At 42.5% G+C, this 18093-nt stretch overlaps 1 protein-coding gene across 4 annotated transcripts in view; it reads left to right on the top strand.

The window, feature by feature from the left end:
• TMEM65 (transmembrane protein 65) overlaps positions 1-17259 on the top strand; it is a 55880-nt gene extending 38621 nt beyond the window's left edge. For 3 of the 4 annotated variants that reach the window (XM_072924992.1, XM_072924990.1, XM_072924991.1), the window contains 2 exons: positions 15806-15917; positions 16481-17259. In XM_072924992.1, coding sequence (XP_072781093.1) covers positions 15806-15917; positions 16481-16584 — 216 coding nt within the window. In that variant the 3' untranslated portion in view covers positions 16585-17259. Of the gene's footprint in view, positions 1-15805; positions 15918-16480 lie in introns of those variants that run through there. The other variant, XR_012054267.1, reaches the window with a different exon arrangement.
• Positions 17260-18093: the final 834 nt, after the last annotated feature.

Below are 18093 nucleotides of genomic sequence, written 5' to 3'. Positions count from 1 at the left end.
GAAAATCAGAAATGCTTTGGTTGAAGAGCTTGAGAGACTGCATTTTGTTACTCTGACTAACCTGCTTGAAAAGTTTGGCCTCTGCATAGTTTTCCCTGTGATCTCGGGATTGTTTTAGAAATGTTTGGCATTTTATTGCAGTTTGGCAGAGATGTAAAGTTTTTCCGCATTTCAAAATGGAAATGAACAAATCTGGGTGGGGGGAATTGTGTAGCTCAGTAGCAGATAGAAGTCAGGATATTTCCCTCTCAACTGGCTTCAAAGGAAGTCATCTTCATTAGCATGTATATTTGAGAGCACATACTTAGTCTTTATCCTTAATCTTAATATAGAGCATGAATTTAAGTCAAGAGGCAACAAGAACAAGTCAGCATATGAATGGCTGTGGCATATTCTTTTCACTCAAGAACACATTTATTTTGATAACATCTCTGCTGGAGCTCTAGCAAGTGTGCTTTTCCAGGGGAGATATGGGAAGAAATAGCTACTTACCTGACTGACTGTAATGCAAACCTCACTCTGATGTTCTAAACTGCTTATTCTTAAACAAAGCAGGAAAGTGTGTTGTTCTAGATAAGCATAAAACTGAATGACAATTCAAGGATCATTGTTATTTAAACTTTAAAATAATGTAATATGTCTTGTGGGTCACTTCTCTCTAGTTCACTGAATTTGGGTACCTTTCTACAGGGATGATGGGCAGAGTGGTCAAGCAGAGAGTGGTGGATGTTGTTTATCCTGCCTTTAGCACATGGACAGTGAAGTGGACTGAAAACTGCCTGAATGTCTGAGCACAGAGCCATGTCCAGCCAGTGGACAGTCACTATTGGTGGCCCAGGGGTTGATGCTGGGGCCAGAGCTGTTTAACCTCATTGTTAATGAACCAGGTTGATTGTGCTGCTGTGTCAGCACATTTGCAGATGATGTGAGACTGGGAGGAGCAGCTGATGCACCAGAGTTGTGCTGCCATCCAGAGGGACCTGGACAGGCTGGAGGAATGTGACAGGATCCTCGTGATGTCCAACCAAGGGATATGGCAAGTGCTGGCCCTGGGCAGGACCAGCCCCATGCACTGCTACAGGCTGGGGCTGACCCCAGAAAGGCCCTTGGGGTCCTGGTAGACCCCAAGATGACCATAAGCCATCAATTGCCCTTGAGGCAGAGGTGAGCACCCACATCTGGGACCTGTGCCAATAAATTGGCTCCTTTTAACAGAAGAGACTTGGACATACTGGAGCTAATCCAGTAAAGGGCCACAAAGATGGTTAAGGAATGGAGCATGTGTCATATGGGAAGACTTTAGAGAGCTGGGATTATTTAGTCTGGAGAAGGGGAGGTTCAAGGGGACCTTACCCATGTGTGAATACTCGATTGGGAGAGAGTAAAGAAGGGAGATCTAGTTCTCAATGTTAGGACAGGAAATTAGATTTAAGCATAACAAAACACCCAACATTTTATTGTGAGAGTGATGGAACACTGAATTGGGTTGTTCAGAGAGATTGTGGAGTCTCCATCCTTGGAGATACTGAAAACCTGACTGGACACAGCACTGAGCAACATGCTGTAGGTGACCCTGTTTTGAGAAAGAGGCTGGACTAAGTCATCTGTAGAGGTCTCTTCCTACCCCAGTCATGATGTGATTCTGTGAGTATCGTATCTTTTTGTTATAATGTGAAAACAAAAATCTTCACTGGAATGAAACTGCAATTGTTCAGGTGGTTTCAGGAAAAATAGGAGTGAAAAGCACTGTGTAGGTAAAAGTTCATTGGTAGTTAAAACTTGAAAACATTGCTGTGTTCAAGTCCATGTTTTGCCTTTTACAGGATTGTCGGTTCTTGTCAGAGGATCACAGAATCATAGAATGGTTTGGGTTGGAAGGAATGTTAAAAATCCTCTAATTCCACCCCTGCCACCATGGCAGGAGATGCCTTCCACTAAGTTAGCTTGCTCAGGACCTCACCCAGCCTGGCCTTGGAAGAGAATGAAGGGCACTTGTCTTGAATTGCACTGAGAGTTTTGGTGGTAGAAGCCTGGCTTGGGAAAAGTGATTTTGAATTTCCTAGCAGGATGAGCTGCTGTAAGCAGTGTATCATGTACATGGTGGGTGATGTACCACAGCGGGGGAGCTCCTAGAAGAGCTTGTCTGCTTCTGTGCCTGCCTGCCAGCAGTAAACAGGACCAGGATCTCTATTGCTTTTTAAATGCATCTGATTTGTTGCTAACCTCCTTTTTGTGTGTTTATTCCCAAAGGTGTTGGCTTTCTAAGTTGGTTGGCTCTGAGAAAGCTGGGAGTATAACAGCTGCAGGGTCTGATTTCCCTGGAATGAGTTTCTTGGAATACATGTGAGAAATGCAGTCTAAACCTTCAGTAGCTAGCAGGGCTTGGCATGAAATTGCTCTTGTGTGTCCCTTCCAACCCGAGGTATTCTGTGGTTCTCTTGTGGGCCAAGTTTATCTCTGTGCAACCACTGAGCATTATCTGCACCCTCTGGGCTTTCCTCCTGAAAGCGATTATTCTGTAATCCAGCCTGGAGAGTATTGATCACTGAAAGAGAGTAACTTGGCAGGTTTTGAGGGCTCTGTTTGAACTGGAGGTGCAGCAGTGGGAGTGGGCATTTCTTTTTGTCTGTAGGGGAGAGAACAAAATGGAAGAATTTTACTCTAAATAATTTTTGGTATTAATGCATGGTTTAAACAGTGGCTGGGGAGGGGATATAATCTGCAGTTGACTGGTGGTGGCACGAGGAAAAGACTGGTTGTAGGGTAGGTGAAAAAGATGTTAGCAACAAGAGCTTCTGAAGTACTATCTGCTGAATAGTAATCCTGGTTACAGGCACCCCCAGTGTTTTTAGTGTGTGAGTGGGCTGTGGGATTGCAGCTGGAGTAGAGAATTTTCTTTTTAATGTATTTATAATTGTGAGTAAAAAAGTGGAGAGGAGGTGGGTCTTTTAATTAATAAAAATGTTGCACATCATCAGCTTTATGCAAATATTAAGACATATCTTTGCACAGTGACATGTAAAAGCTGCTGGATAAAACTTGGACAACATAAAGGCTCTTATTTATTTGTAAATCAACCCTCATTTTCCCCATTTCATTCCTTTTCTGCTTTTTGTTTTTGTGCAGCGTGGGGAAGGGCTTCAGACAGCTGTGCTGACAAATTCTGGTTAAACTGTTGTACCCTGAGCCACAGGGTGACCTTGAGGAATGCCTGACATGATGAAAACATGTTTCTTCCAGCTATCTGTGTTAGACTCCTGGATCTCAGGTTTCTTTTACAGTCAAGACTTTTGGGCCCATCTGGAAGCAGTGTGAATTCACTATGCCAAAGCCTGCATCCAGGCAGAGATCCTGCAGTAACCCTGTACCTTGGGAGTATATAAAATGATGCTGATTCGACAGGATTTTCTGAGTAAGCCATAGAAACTTTATGCTGATCCCTGTCCCTTGGGATGCAGGGTTGGATTTCTCCATCAAGAAAGAAATCCTCCTACTCTTCATAGACAAGAAGTAGGTAGAACCTTTCTTATTTACCCTTTCTTCCCTGACTTTCACAGCAGTCATGGCAGGATCAGGCCCTTGGCCTTTCCCTGCCCAGTAGCTCTAGGGGTGAGTGATGAGGAGTCATTTCCAGTGGGACAGAAAACAGTTCAGGGTGGGCTAATTTCCCTGTGTTTCCTCAAAGTGTGCTGATGCCCAACCCCATGGCACCATCTCGGTACTCAGGTAACGTTGAGGCTGGTGCAGAGCTGGTGGGAGTTGCTGTCTCTGGACTCAGGCTGGACACTGGTGAAAGGCTTTCAGCAAGCACTGGGGAGGAGGTAGGGAAAGAGTCAGGGTCAAAAATACATAAGAACAGAGGATGATGAGACAGTCAGTGATTGCTATGAATCATAGCTGGCCTGGTGGAAGGCTCACATAGGGTGGATCTGGAATACTTATGGATACTTGCAAGGACCTAAACTTAAAATTAAGAGGAAAACTGAAGATTTTCAGAAATTCTGAAACTCAGAGGAACTGCAGATAACAAATCCTTTTGTGTTTTATCCTTAGAGTTTCCCAGGGGCCAGCTGCATCAGTGTGAGCCTCCTTCAGCAGCCACAGCAAGAGCTGATACTTGCTGTTGGTGAGTTTGATGCCATCTTGTGGGAGCTGAACTGCTGGAGAGTGCTTCTTTCCCTTGGTGTCTGAGGGTGCCTTGGACTCTGAACACTTGAAATTCAGCATGAAATGAGGCTGGTCTTTTTAAATGTAGGAAAGTTGTTGCTGACAAGTGTTTGCAACAGTGTCTAAACAAACAAGAGATGATGGAGAGCAAGGAACATATCTATGCTTATAAAAGTAAATGGAAATATTAGGCTTAGAGAGAACCAGAACTGTGTTGCAATCAGTTCTCCAGGTTGTTGGGGTCTACTGTTTCATGAGGCTTTCCCATTTGGAGTAATCATTTCCTGTGCCTGTGTACAGAGGCTTTTCAGGTTGAACCCGACCCTAATGCTGGTCAAGACCAGGAAAATGCAAAGACCAGAGATGAGCAGAATACCAGAAGTGAGCCTATGAGACCAGCAGCATTATAGAGAAACCACAACCAGGATTCACTCATTCAGACCCTCTCTCTCTAATAAGGATGCTGATAGAAAATGTATTTACCTCTCTGTGGTAATTAGAAAAGAAAATGGTGAGGCATAGTTGCCATTCGAGAGAAGATGGGCTGCCAGTGCAGAGAAGTGTGCAGGTCTGCTGGGGCTTGGGTACAGCCTGGGCTTGAAATCTGGGAGGAGGAAAAGGAGCCAGGTCAAGGGAGCCTTTCAGACATTGCTTCAGAGCACCCTGTTTTGGGCAGAGAACCTCTTCAGTGCACTGTAAGACCAAGCACAGACATGCTGCTGAGTTAAGCCTGCAACAGAGGTGCCCATGATGTCATTTGCCTTTTACATAACATGGACATGAGATCAAATATAACTTGGAGGCAGGATAAGGACTGTGCATCTTGGTGAGCAATTAAATTTTATTTCTATTTATTGAAACCTCTGTAAGAACTATTGTAAAATCTTGGGTGTTGTCTTGGAGTTTTTGGTATAAACACAAATAAATGAATACCAAACGAGGGCAAAATGAAAACCTGAGCCATTATGATAGCTCTGAAAGAGAGAGCTGTCTCCTGGGTCTGCCTAGCAGGTTCTCCTGGAGTACAAGACTGCTTGCACCAGGGCTGCTGAGCAGCTGAGCGCTCAGGACAGACACCACAGTGCATCTGCATATCTGATGTGGAGAGTCATGTTTTTGAGAATAATGGGCTGGTTGCATTGGTATGACCCAGGTGTTCCCTGCATTTGTGCTGCAAACCAGTCATTCCTCACAGTTGAATGACCAGAATCAAATGGTCATCACCTGCATGCAGGCATTTGAAATGTTTTCTATTTTGCAGTATTTCGCACTATTTAGAATAAATTCAATCTTCAGGTGGAATGTTTTCCCAGTGAAGAGTGTAATTTCATCAAAATGGAAATGTTTGCCTGATACCTGCTGATTTTTGTGGGTCTCTAACTGGAAGATTTCTTTTCTTCCACTGAAATGCCTGAGTTTCTTTTAGACTTAGGTCTGCAAAGAGGTTACTGTATTCCCTTTGGTGTAATACAATATTCAAACTTGAGTGAGTGGAAAAGATGCAAATGAAAAGTGCCAGAAGGGGCAGAGACTTTGTTATGTAAGAAAGGTGTTGAAGTTTCTTGTCAGAGGCACTACTGGCAATGTTTGTGCTGGTTAATAATACATTTTTTTAGGAGAATTTATTACAAATAAAATGTACCTCAGCTGTGATAATGTTTGATCTTAAGGTATGGTGTATTTAGGGGCTTTAGCAATAAGGATTTGGAGCAATTGTGAGATTAAGTAATCTGATCTCATAGACTCCTGGAATTTTACTTTAGTATTCTTTTCTAAATTCTGCATCTATTCCCTTAAACTGACCCTTGATGCATTGTGTTGGAGCTTGAATAGAGGTGGACTATAATGTCAGATAAACCCTGGGCACAGAGGAAGAGAATGAATGAATGCAAGGTGTTGCATTTAGGAGGCTGGTGCTTTTCTAAGGCACGGGGAAGGAATCTAGCACAGAGCTCCATCTACCTCCCTCCTCCTTTCCATGGTGTATAGGGATGAGTGGAGGGCCCCAGACTTCCTGCCATGGAGGTGTGGTGCAGAAGGTGTCATTGCTGGTGACTGTCTTTACACAGAGTTTCTCTGGACCAGGAGGCATGGCCTGTGTGCATGGGACCTGACATGCCAAAGGGACAATATTCTGCAATCAGCCCCAAGCAATTAGTTTTGAATAGATGCTGTTGTTTTGTAAAGATGCCAGGCTCTGGATGGAGTCAGGATGTGGATTTATTTATTCAAATTAATTCACTTGCTGGCAAGCAGGAGAATTCCCTTTCCGGGTGCTGCTGCAGGCACTGACCATGATGCCTGTGGCAGCAGCTCTCTCCACAGAGAGCAGCAGGCACAACGTTCCCAGGCATTGTCCTGGGGAAGGCTCTGGGAATATCAGAGAAAAAAAAGAGAAACAATTCTTACCTTCACTTACTACACTTGTTATTGTGCACATGTGGAATGTGTTAGGGAGATTTGTTTACCAAAGGGTGATTTCTTAATTGACCAATGGTGATAATGTTTAGATTTCAAGGACCAGTCTGATCAGTCAGTATCAGACTGTCAACATGAGCAATTAGTGTTTCTAAATAGAATAATATAGTATAATAAAGCAATTGATCAGCCTTCTAGAATCATGGAGTCAATGCCAATTATTACCCAACTAGGGAGTTGCAGTGACAGTTGCCACTGCTCAGCACTAAGGTAAACCAAACCCCTTCAGGCTTTGTGTAAGGCCCCCAAAACCTCTCTCAATGAGACACTTAACACAACTTAGTTGTTCATGTACTCTGAGTTAGACACACAAGAGAAATACTGGTCATATTCTCAAGAGATCAAAACAACAAAATGAACTTTACTGGCAACTTCAGAAAATCAAAGAACTTCGACAAAAAATTTAGAGCAGCATTCAATCAACATAAAGCACTTCTCAGAGCATTAACTTAGCCCATTCAACTAGCAAACTCTAAGCCTGTCTGATTTTAAGTTTCTCAAAATCCCAAAAGGGAATTAGAAGAAGAGGAAAGGTGAGAAAGGCAGAAAAGATTTTAAAAAGAACAAGCATAACTACCACTCCTGGTTCCAGCAGTGTTCAGCTGATAGAAATTCTAAGAGAAGGTAGGGTCAAGACATATGCTTGCCTCATGTCTCAGATTAAATAACCTTTGGCTTTCCTGGGCCCTTCCCCTTAGGTAGCACTTCTGGTAATTTGGCCTCTGAGGAGCTGGGCTAGGGGCTTCAGAGACGGGTGTGGAGTGTTGCCTCTGGTGTGCCAGGGATCGGCAGCCACTGCAGAGCTGGGATACAGGTTTGGGGTGTGGGGTGTGCAGGGCAGGGCATCACCTCACCAGAGCTAAGGCCAGACCTGCCCCTTCCCTCCAACGTTTCAAGCCTGAAATGTTTTGGGCCAGCAACACTTCCAAGCTCCCACAGCCTATGGTGCTGCCCTCTGAAATGCAGATGAAAAATCAAAACCCCACAATTCCAATAAAGATTTGTAGGGATGGTATGTTTATTACAGCGCTGGACAAGTGTGAGGGATCTTTCCCCTTCAAAGGACATGTGTGCCCCTGAAAACTCCCGATCCTTTTTTATCACTCTTATCAATTTACATATGCATAGAATTCCACAATCGGTTCATGCATATTCATTCTGCTGATTTTGCATTACACTTACAGCTAGTTACACTTGTACTCAGTTTTTGTCAGAAAGTACAGAAAGAACTCCTGGGTCACTCTGCTCTGTTTCAAGGCCCGAGGAGTCTTCCTTATCTCTTATCTCTTCAGCTTGGAAATTTGCATTCTTTCTCCTCAGCTGGGGCAGTTTTGCTAGTGCTGCAGTTACCAGACTAAACAGCATATTTTACTTATGTTAGCAAGCTCAAAGCAGCACATTTCACCTAAATCCAAATGGATTTCTACTATACACTCAGTCTCATCTCCCCTTGGCAGGCACACAAGGACACCTGTGTAGAGCAGGGTTGCAGAGAGGTGGCCCTGTACTGTCCCTCCAAGCACAAGGGCTGCATGTGGGATGTCCCAGTTAGACAGTGTAAGGCTGAGACAAAAGCTGCCTCCTTTCCCAGCTGTATATATTTGCATGCTATCTTCTATCTGCTCCTAATTTTTCTACACCTTGACTTAGCAATTTCTGTCTTTCATCTTTCTCCAAAATTCAGTTATTTTGACTTGAATGGAGCAGAGGAATGAATAGCCAGAGGAAGGATGGAATGATTTTATGGCCAAGGCAGCTGAGTGCTTTGTTCAATATATTCATAGTAAGTTCCTGGAGGCAGTAAAAAATCAGACCATGTGTGAAGAATTCAAGAAAGGTCTTTGGAGGCATAGTGACTGTGCAGAAAACCACGAGATTCCGCTGTTTGTAACTGTACAGGGATATATGTGGTGAAAACCAGTCGTAACATCATGTACAAAATGTTTGGCTCTGAGCTGACCATTGCCATTCAGGAGTGGTTTACTTGGGCTGTGATAGATTGTGTGGTGATTGTCTTGGTCACCCCACAGTGATCAAAAAAGTAAGTTAAGGTGCCCAGGAATTAGTAGGAAGAGGACAGAGCAGCAAATTCTGTGACTCTTGAGCAGTCTCAGGCAGTCAAGCTAACAACCACCTCAGGATATGGAAAACGCCAGTCAAAAGTGTCATGGGAGCATTTAAGTAATGGTAAGGAGGTGTTAATTCATAAGGGTATGGCTATATTGGAGTACAGGCAAAACAAACTTGTACTCTAAACCCATTGGACATTTATCTGTAAGCATCGCTGCTTACAAAAAGTTCAGTGATGCAAAGTAAGTTTTTACTGGCTCAAATTCAAGATCAGTACATTATTCTTAAGAAGCAAAGGTACTGCTGAATTATTCAGGGCTTGTTGAACAAGTGTTGAAAACCAGAAACACCACACTAATTTAAGTGTTTTTTCTTTAATTATACCACAGCTTGCAAAGCCAGGGCCCTCTAGCTGTTGCAGTTCTTTCTCTACAGGCTTGGTAGGGTAAAACAAATATTTGATGCATAAAAATATGCATATGAGACATCAATGGCTTTTCCTGATCAATGGCTTCATGATAATGTATTGCAGCTTATTTGCACATTTCCAGCAGCCTGGGGGGGATGTCTCAAAGTGCTGTGGCAGGTGCTGGTAGCTGAGATGGCAGCAGGACCACTCTGCTCTGGCTGTTCAGTGTATTTGTGGAGGAAAAAATGTCTGATCCTCTCCTCCTGAGAAGGCTAAGAGACCAAGAGAATCTTCCTGCTCACACACACGGTGCTCCCTCCTCTGCATCCTGGGCAGAGTGAGCCCAGGGACTGCTGCCAGCAGACCTAGGTGCTGCTGCAGAGCAGTAGGGACCTCTCATTTCCAGAGATTGTAAGATTTGTCTGGTGTTTGTTAAAGGCTGAACATTATTTACCCTGCAAAAGAGATATATAGAATTTCAAAGAGAAATTCTACGCCTTTGGGGAAAAAAAAAAGATTTTATGTATAATTCAGGGTTACTGAATTTATAAGGCTTTCCTTAGAGAGTGTCACATTTTCATCTGGAATAAATATTGTGCAATTAATATGGAGCACATACTGGCCTTTTGCCAGGTGAGCATCTGACTTTTTATTAATTTTCTAAAATCTATTATAAAAATGTTTTCTTGTTTTTCTCGATGCAGGGATTTTCTTGCAAGGCGGGGAGGTAACTGGCCAGTTATGCACACAGCATTGACTAAAAGACAACATAAATAATAAAAACAGGTTAAAATGTGTATCTGTTTTCTCAGAAGCCTTGGCATGTTCTCTAACTGCATAAATACACAACTTTGGGTCAGGTTTCTGGCTGCTTGAACTGGTGGTTGGTGCAGAAAGTATTGCCTTTCCCAATATTTAGAGGCATTAGGGTGCAAGCTGTCAAACTTGGAAACAGAGCTAGTGGGAAGAGAGCTGATGAGATGGTCAGATGTAAATTATTTCTATGGGAAAATCACTGCTGGCTGAGAAAACATGATTTGTAGAACAAGACAGAACATTGTATCTTAATAATTTAACTGAAGAGGGAAATAAAAGCCCTTTCGATGCTTTTTTTGCTTTTCCTTTCAGTGTGATTTCAGTGATAGCATACAGACTTCTGGTTCTACTAGTTCTGCTTCCCAGAGTGAAGCCCCCCTGCTATTAATGGGTGCTATTCAGCTTGCTGAAAAAAACCACAGCAAAAGCCTGAATAAATTCTGTTGATTTCATTAAACACCTTTGCTGACCCACAGTGTTCCCTTCCTGCTAGGTGATGGGCATCATGCAGCAAGACTCCTGTGCCTGCAGAAGCCCCCTGGGATTTCTGGGTCACTGTCAGCTGGGCTGAGGCCAGCACAGGAAATTGGCTTTTCTCACACTGATAAGGTGCTGCACTTATCTCTGCCATGGTCTGAATGAACAGTGCTAAGTCTGTACTTTTTAACTGGATCTCCAATGACTCTGTCAACAGCTGTCTTTCAAGGCTCCTCAGCATATCGCTCACATCCACCGGACAGCTCTTAGACATTCACCTAAAGATCTCATTGCTCAGCTTTTCAGAGGCCTCTTTCCCAGCAGGACCTTGGCCATTTTGGGAAGACTTTCTCAAAAGGGCCTGTAATTTCATAATTTTATTTTCTGTCTGGTGAAGGTGACCTTAAATGCCCTTATATTAATTGATTCAAATCTTCAACTCTGAGCTAAGTGCATTATACCCAAAACCATTCCAAATAGCTAAAATAATTTTCTTTATTTCATTTTATGTTTCCCTGGCTAGCTTTGTCATGTGGAGTCTAAACGGGTTGTTAAATAGAAAAGTAAAAACTATTTTTATGTCTGTAGGTTAAATACAGGTTAAACACATCTCACAAATGAAATTTCCAAATTAAGCATGGATATACCTAATCCATTGTAATCTGGCATTTCTGTGGATACCCATACAGATAAGAATTCCTATTAAGTAGTTTGATTTATCTCTCTTTCCAACCTTTTCAGATCAAATAATATTTTTTTTTCTATTATGACTTATTATGCCATTAAAAATTATGAGCAAACATTAGATTTAATCACCTCAATGTTTCAAAGACAAAGTTTGCTGGATGGACTCCCAGGACAGCTTCTCAAAATGCCAAGTTCTTCATCTATCTTAACATAACATATTGTCATGACACATTTTTATTAGGCAGGTAGCAGTTATTTGAGAAAGGTGCTCTTGAACATCTTATCTTCAGCTTTAATTTCCAGGTCTGAGTCTGGATGTCCAGCATTTTACTTGTTGAAGGAAGTAAGTCTTTCATCCTGAAAGGTCACATTTTTTTTCAGTTTAGCCTTTTGCTTTTGATAGTTCAGTCTACATAACTTCTCTGAGTAGAAGCCATCCTTCTTGTTGGTGATCTAATCAACTGATTTAATGCTTGAACCATGTCTGTTATAAATTATTTCCTTAAATTTCACTTTTTAATTCCCTAGCCTGTTAAATAAAAGTCATCTGGTTGGTTGAGATGAATGGTAGCGAATCAGAATGCCTTTTGGGTATGAATCATCATTACATCAGCAATAATGACAGCAAAATAATACTGCTTATAATTTAAAACTTGAGAACAATTGTAATTGCTGCTATTTTACACTGGAAGCCACACTGACCTATTAAATTTGTCAAAGCTGCAAGACTGGCAGAAGCAGACAAAGCAATAAATGAGTCAATAACACCCTTGATCAATGTTTTGTGCTTCTTCAGGGAAGATACTTCTCAAGCTCATTTTGCCGTTACTAAAAAATGTTTGCATTTCTGTTGTTAGATTTTCTTAAAAATTGAGGGTAGAATTAGTGTCATGGTGTCTAGGCACATCAAAACCCCTGACCCCCATATTTAGTGGAGGAAGAGAGACCTCTCTAGAGGTGAGCTATTGCAGCCACACAAATCCCTGTGTTACAAAGGGCTTGTGCTTGTCTTTTGGAACAGCTAAATGTTTAGAATCACATAAAAAAGCATTTTAGTGATGCCTTCTTCAAATGTATTCAGTTATCATTTGAATTCTATTAAATTTAAGAAGTCTAGATTTTCTCTCTCAGGTGTGTATCCAGCATAAATATTTTATTAACTTCAATCATATGGGTTCCCTTTTAAAGGTATCTCCATTTTATTTCTGTCAGACTTTCACAGGAAAATGGATGGACTTTAAAACTCCATAGCAATACTTTCTCTTGTACATTTTTACTGTGAAGTGAGTTGGCTTAGTAACATAAATCCAGCTGCTTAGGTTGGGAAAAATGTATCGATGGGTCCTCCTAGGAGGCTCTAAAAGTATTAAAAGTAATACTTAACTCCCTAATATCTGCTTCAGAATCTGATTTGCTGGGCAAGGATGTAAACTCTGTTTCTCTCTGAATAAGTTGGAAATGCTTACCCTGGATGGATGGATGCCTTTTCATAAATATGGTCTGTCAGAACTTGTTAGTTCAGCACCAAAAACCAGGCACCAGTACAACTGGGGCAGGTGAAGGAGACAATGTATTGCTCACCTGATTGCTCACTTGATGAAAAATCATCAGTTAGCTTTATTACTGTGATGGTGACAACTCACATCTGTTGCCTAAATGGGTTTGTGCCCTTGTCAGTGCTGGGGCAGCAGAGGGATGTCTGATGAGCCAGAGATCCTCTGCTTGACATAGGAATAGCAGAAGGCAAGAATTGTCATCTGTACAGACGGGATGTGACACAGTGAGGGGGCCCAAGCACAACACAGATAAGAACAAGCACCTGGTGCTTCAGGTGCTGTCCTTCCTAGGGGAGCTCTTCCACTCTCTCCTTGTGCAGAGCATAATGCAGGTGGTGAAGCATCACATGGGGAAGAGGTTTAGGAAGGAACTGAGGTGAGGTGCCTGTAAATGTAGGGTGAGTGCTTTTCCCTGGGCAAATGGACTTCAGTTAATGACAGTCTGGGTCCTTCTATTAACAAAAGCATTTATATCTGAAAATGAAATGGCAAAAAAAGAGAAAACCATGTGACTGTAGTAAAGTGACTGTAGAAACCTTGCACTGATGTTGAACACTGGAAAGTTATTTTCATCACGTGTCCTGTGGTGGCAGAGGGAAGCCAGTGGTTTGCTGCAGGAGTAACAAGTATCAGCCTCTCTCAACAACCCAAATGCCTGTCAAGTGTCATATGCTGTGCTAGAAAGAAGCAGAAGGAGCAGTGCACTGGAAAAATGACTAGGAAAATGGAATTGGCTTCTGCTGGGGCAGTATCATAGGGCATCATTCCATCCTAGTATAAGAAAGAATTTTTTCACAGTGAAAACAATCAGTGATTGGAACAACCTCCTCAGGGATGTGGTGAAGTCTCCATCAATGGAGATTTCCAAGGTGTAATAGGATATGATGCCAGGTAATGTCATCCAGGCTCCCTTTCTACAAAAGGTTGCCCAAGGTGACTTTTCAAGGTTCCTTCCTGACCTGGTCTATGATTCTAAAAGTGACATGAACCTGGATGTGGGTATGGTAAGAGCCATGAATTTATTCTTTGATCCAACTATGTGTTATACTGATAAAACTTATCTGAAGAATTGGCACTAAGCTTTCTTAGGGCAGAGTTGCTGCTGAAAGATGCCAGCAAGAGACATTCTGCTTCAACATTTGATTGCCCATATCAGAATGTGCCAAAGCAACTCTACTTGGGCTCAACTCTCTTGACTCACCTCTCAAAAGTAAATACATTGCTGTTGTTCCTGTGCAGGAGTAATTTCTACCTTATTTGGTAGAAAGCCAAGCAGCACAATTCATACCTGCTTCCATCACTTTCCGCACTTTGGTTTTGCACACTTGAAATTCAGTGTTCCTTTGGTTGCTTCACACCACCAGGTTAACACATCATTAATGAAATCAGAAGCATTTTTCCCCTCTGAAGCCCTCATGCATTGATTATTTGGGAGGTGGCAGAAGGAGAAACAAATGTTTGTATATCCCATTCCAAGCAGCTAAAGCACCGCACTGTGCAGGTTGCTGATTCTCATTCCAAACACGTCCTAATGATGCATCCCAGACCAGGAATAGCACAGCATGAAGGAGAGTTGCTCAGGATAAAGATCAGCAGTGCTATTCATCAATTTTGTGTTTGTGAACTAGTGAGATTGCAGAGTCATCACTACAAAACTCCACTTGGTGTGCCAGTGTCACTGAACATGTGTTGCTGCTACTTAGGGAAGTGGAAAACAGCGGGAGAGGCTTTAACCAGTCCCAGGGTGTTGTGATTCTCCTTGGTGAGCCTTTCCTCACTGGGTCTCACAGCAGCCACTGTAAGTTCTCTGCAGTATTAAGGCACTGCTAGGAAAGGACCAGGGGAAGCTCAAGAGCTCACTGGAGACTCAAAGTGATTTCCTGATCTCACCCTGACAAGAGATACTTCTGAGCATACCCAGGCCTAAGAATATCCTCATTCCCCTAAACACTTGTACAGGATTTACCCAACACTTCATCTGACATCAAAGCTGCATCCTTCATGATTTTCCACCATTATGACTCCTTTCTTTCCTCCTTTTATATTTTCCATTCCTTGTAATGTAATGCTCCTTTTGATACCCACTATCTTTCTTCTAATTTACAAATGATGACAAAACCAAACCTGGAACACAAGCTAGGATGCAGATATTTTTCCTTTTGTTAATAAAGATCCAGACAATCCCAAACCATTTTGGGGCTGACTCATTTGATGTACTGCCCAGTAGCCATAGCATCCAACTTCAAATTGTTGAGTTTGTAAGGATGTTTACTGTGGAAAATCTGGCAGCTCCAGACTGCTAACAGACCTCAAGGGCACATGGGTCGTGGTTTGAAAAGTACTGCAATGCAAAATAAGACCAGTAACTGTGACACTGTTTAGCAGATGGTGACATTGTCATTCAATTGTGGCAGAAATGGAGGCTGCCATATTCATCAGTACTGTCCTGTTGCAGTTTGGCTGTGATAGGGAAAGAAATGGACTTGCCTGTGCAAGGCTGATCTAGAAGTGCTTCTTCTCTGTGCATACTAAGACTGTGCAGTTTGAACCAAAACAGTGTGCCCTAGTGACCCCAAAGACGTATTCCACCAAGAAAACTGGAGATACCTGCTTTAAAAGCAGGGAAAGTTTTCCCAAGACAGATCCACATCTCTTTATCCCACTGAAACTTCCTGTAACTCAAGGAGCAGGCTGGGCAAGGATACTCACTTTCCCCCAGAATGGAAGGATTTGAGGGGAGAGGAAAACATGTCCTCCATTCCTTCATCAGGCTTTGTGGGTGACCTTCAACAGCTATTTCAGCTCTGTACTTCAAGTGCCCACTTCTAAAAAGAGGTAATGGCACTGACCTGCTTGTCCACATGGGTCAGAAATATCCAGAGAGGCTGGCTAAGCATCAACAGTGCTTGTGGGTGGGAAAGCTGCCAGTCACTGGTTTCTGGTGGCCTCTGTGCCAAATCCAGTAGCAGAGGGACAGCTCTTGTGTGTGTCTGACAGAGAATTGAATTTCTGTCTAATGGAGAATAACGGCAACTTCTGACATTTGTTCAAAATCATGCTGAGAGCAAATGATCTGGTTTATGATTACTTGTATGGGCTTGGTTAAGAGATAAGGAGAGTTATGGCTTCATCTTCTCCTTTACAGAGCATTGACAAAGCACCAAATGACTGTGAGAAATGTCAGTGCAGGCTGGAAGTAATGAGCTGCATCAGCAGGATTCAATTGCAAGGGGCAGGGGTCAAGAAAACTTTGCAAGGTGAGCAAATGAGTAGCAGTTGTCTCCATATAGATGCTGCTGTTTTTCTCATAAAAATGCCTAAGATGCTTAAGAGGTTAATCAGAAATGTATGAAGGGCTGCATAGTAGCTGGCCAATGCTTTATGAAAGACAACAGCTTCCTTAAAATAAATGAGGCTATTGACAAATCATTGGGTTCTTGTCATATAATTATCAACATGCATAGGGAAATCAACAAATGAATAATTTCATTAGCTTATTCACAGTGGTTTATGCCTCATGAATGCTAATTTAAGTGTCAGTAAAAACATGAGGTTAATTCTGGCATATCTAATTACAACATAAGTAGGTTTTACTTCTCACTATTGAGATACTCAGTTAAAATCTAAAGTGAATAAAATGTCTGTGGAAGCCGCCAGTACCCTGCAAAGTCTGCAGAAGAAGAAACCTCGCCCTTGCCCATGGACTCATACTTGAGGCTGAGGGCACTGTTTGATGCCCCACAGAGGCAAGCAGAGGCAGGTATGGGGTGGGAGGTGAGCTGGCAGCTCTCAGCAATGACGTTTCCTCCCTGGTTTGCAGCAGGGATTTGGTGCTGCTGCAGCTGCGTGCGTGCGGCTGAGCTGTGCTGGCACAGGATGAAAACACACCAAAGTGGAGGTGCAGCTGCAGACTTCAAAGAGTAAGTGGGATAGGAGGAAGAGGAGGAATGGAAAGCTGCTGATATTTCCAGGTTACAAATGAGATGTGAAGAAGGATATGTCGCACAAGGCAGTACCACCGAAGCATCTCTGCTTCTGCCCCCTGCACCCCAGCCCAGCATCTCACATGGGTCCTGATGCTGTTGAGGTAGGACAGGAAAAATAGACTCTGTTCAGAAGGCGAGAGAAAAGAACTCTGATTTATTTCAAAATACATCACTCTTTTATACAGAGCTTCGTGTAGACCAACTCTATTGGTCCTGAAGTGAAAACACCTCAAACTATTGGTGTGCAGTGAATGATGTACAGTAGCAAAACCTAACTATAAACAATGTGAATAACAAGAGAGATAAAGAACTTTATTTATATTCTTCTTAACAGTTTCTCAGGCTTCTGCCTGGTTAGAAACTTTGCGTTTTCTCTTTGACTGAATCTGAGACCTACAGGGTCCTGCCCCTTAGCTTGCTTCCCCTGCCTTGCTCCCGTGGCAGGGAAAGTCCTTTTTCCTCCTCTTTATTCCCTTTTTTTTTTAATGGGCATATTTCCCCATATGATCACATCCAAAAGTACTGGTTGTTTTTTTTTTTTTCTCTTTCCCTGTGGTTACTCATAAATAAAGAGCTGCAGAAAACGAATTACAGTAAATAAGTGCTGATTGCAGTGTCAGAGTGAAGCAATGAATTGTGAGGGTAGCAGTTAACGCTGATTCATCTGCTTGATTTTTGCTTTGTGGATATTTTAAAAAATACATTGCTCATCAGTGGGAATCCAAGGCTTTTCCTCAGAACTTGATACAGTGAAGAAATTACAGGCAGAGGTCACTGGGTGAAACTCTTCACCTTCTCTACTCTGTCATGGTTTGACACGAGAAGAAAATTTTTTTTTTAGAAGAAAGAAGTTCACTAATCAAGAGTCAGGTTTAAATACTGACACTTAGAGTGACCAATTAAAGGTGGACACGCTTCTGAAAACACAGAGGGGTTAAAAGCGGAATTCCCAGGAGAACTCGTCCTTCTTTAGTTCCAGTCACTGCATAGTACGGACCTCTCCTCTGCCCAGCCCAGGCTGGGTGGGAGAGGGGAGCCATGCAGCCTGTGGAGGTAGGCCTAAGAGTAGAGAAAATGCAACCAGACTTAGCTTCCTGCAAATAAAAGGGTGAAGAAATCTGAAATGTCTTTACTCTCCCCAGAGTCTCTCTATCTCCCAGGAGAGAAAAAGAGACAGAGACTCGGTGGTTTTATCAGCAGTTCGTCGCAGAAAAGAAGAAGAGCAGAAGAGCCGCAAAGTGCCCAGCCAGGCTGTGAGAGCTGGAGCCTGGGCAGCGAGCCATCCTTGAGAGTTAAGACTTTTAACACTTCCTGAAAAATGAAAGCTTTATGAAATATTACTTCTCTTGAATTTGAAGAAAAGAGAGACAGCTTGAAACCTCAAATGTTTAGAAAAGAAAGTTGGAAGCAGATGATAGAGTGGCTTTTTAGCTAGACTCTACTTGTT

This window comes from Taeniopygia guttata, chromosome 2 (genome assembly GCF_048771995.1).
Source record: "Taeniopygia guttata chromosome 2, bTaeGut7.mat, whole genome shotgun sequence".
Lineage (NCBI taxonomy): Eukaryota > Metazoa > Chordata > Aves > Passeriformes > Estrildidae > Taeniopygia > Taeniopygia guttata.
Note: the sequence above shows the minus strand (reverse complement) of the source record. Positions and strands in the feature narration are given on the sequence as shown.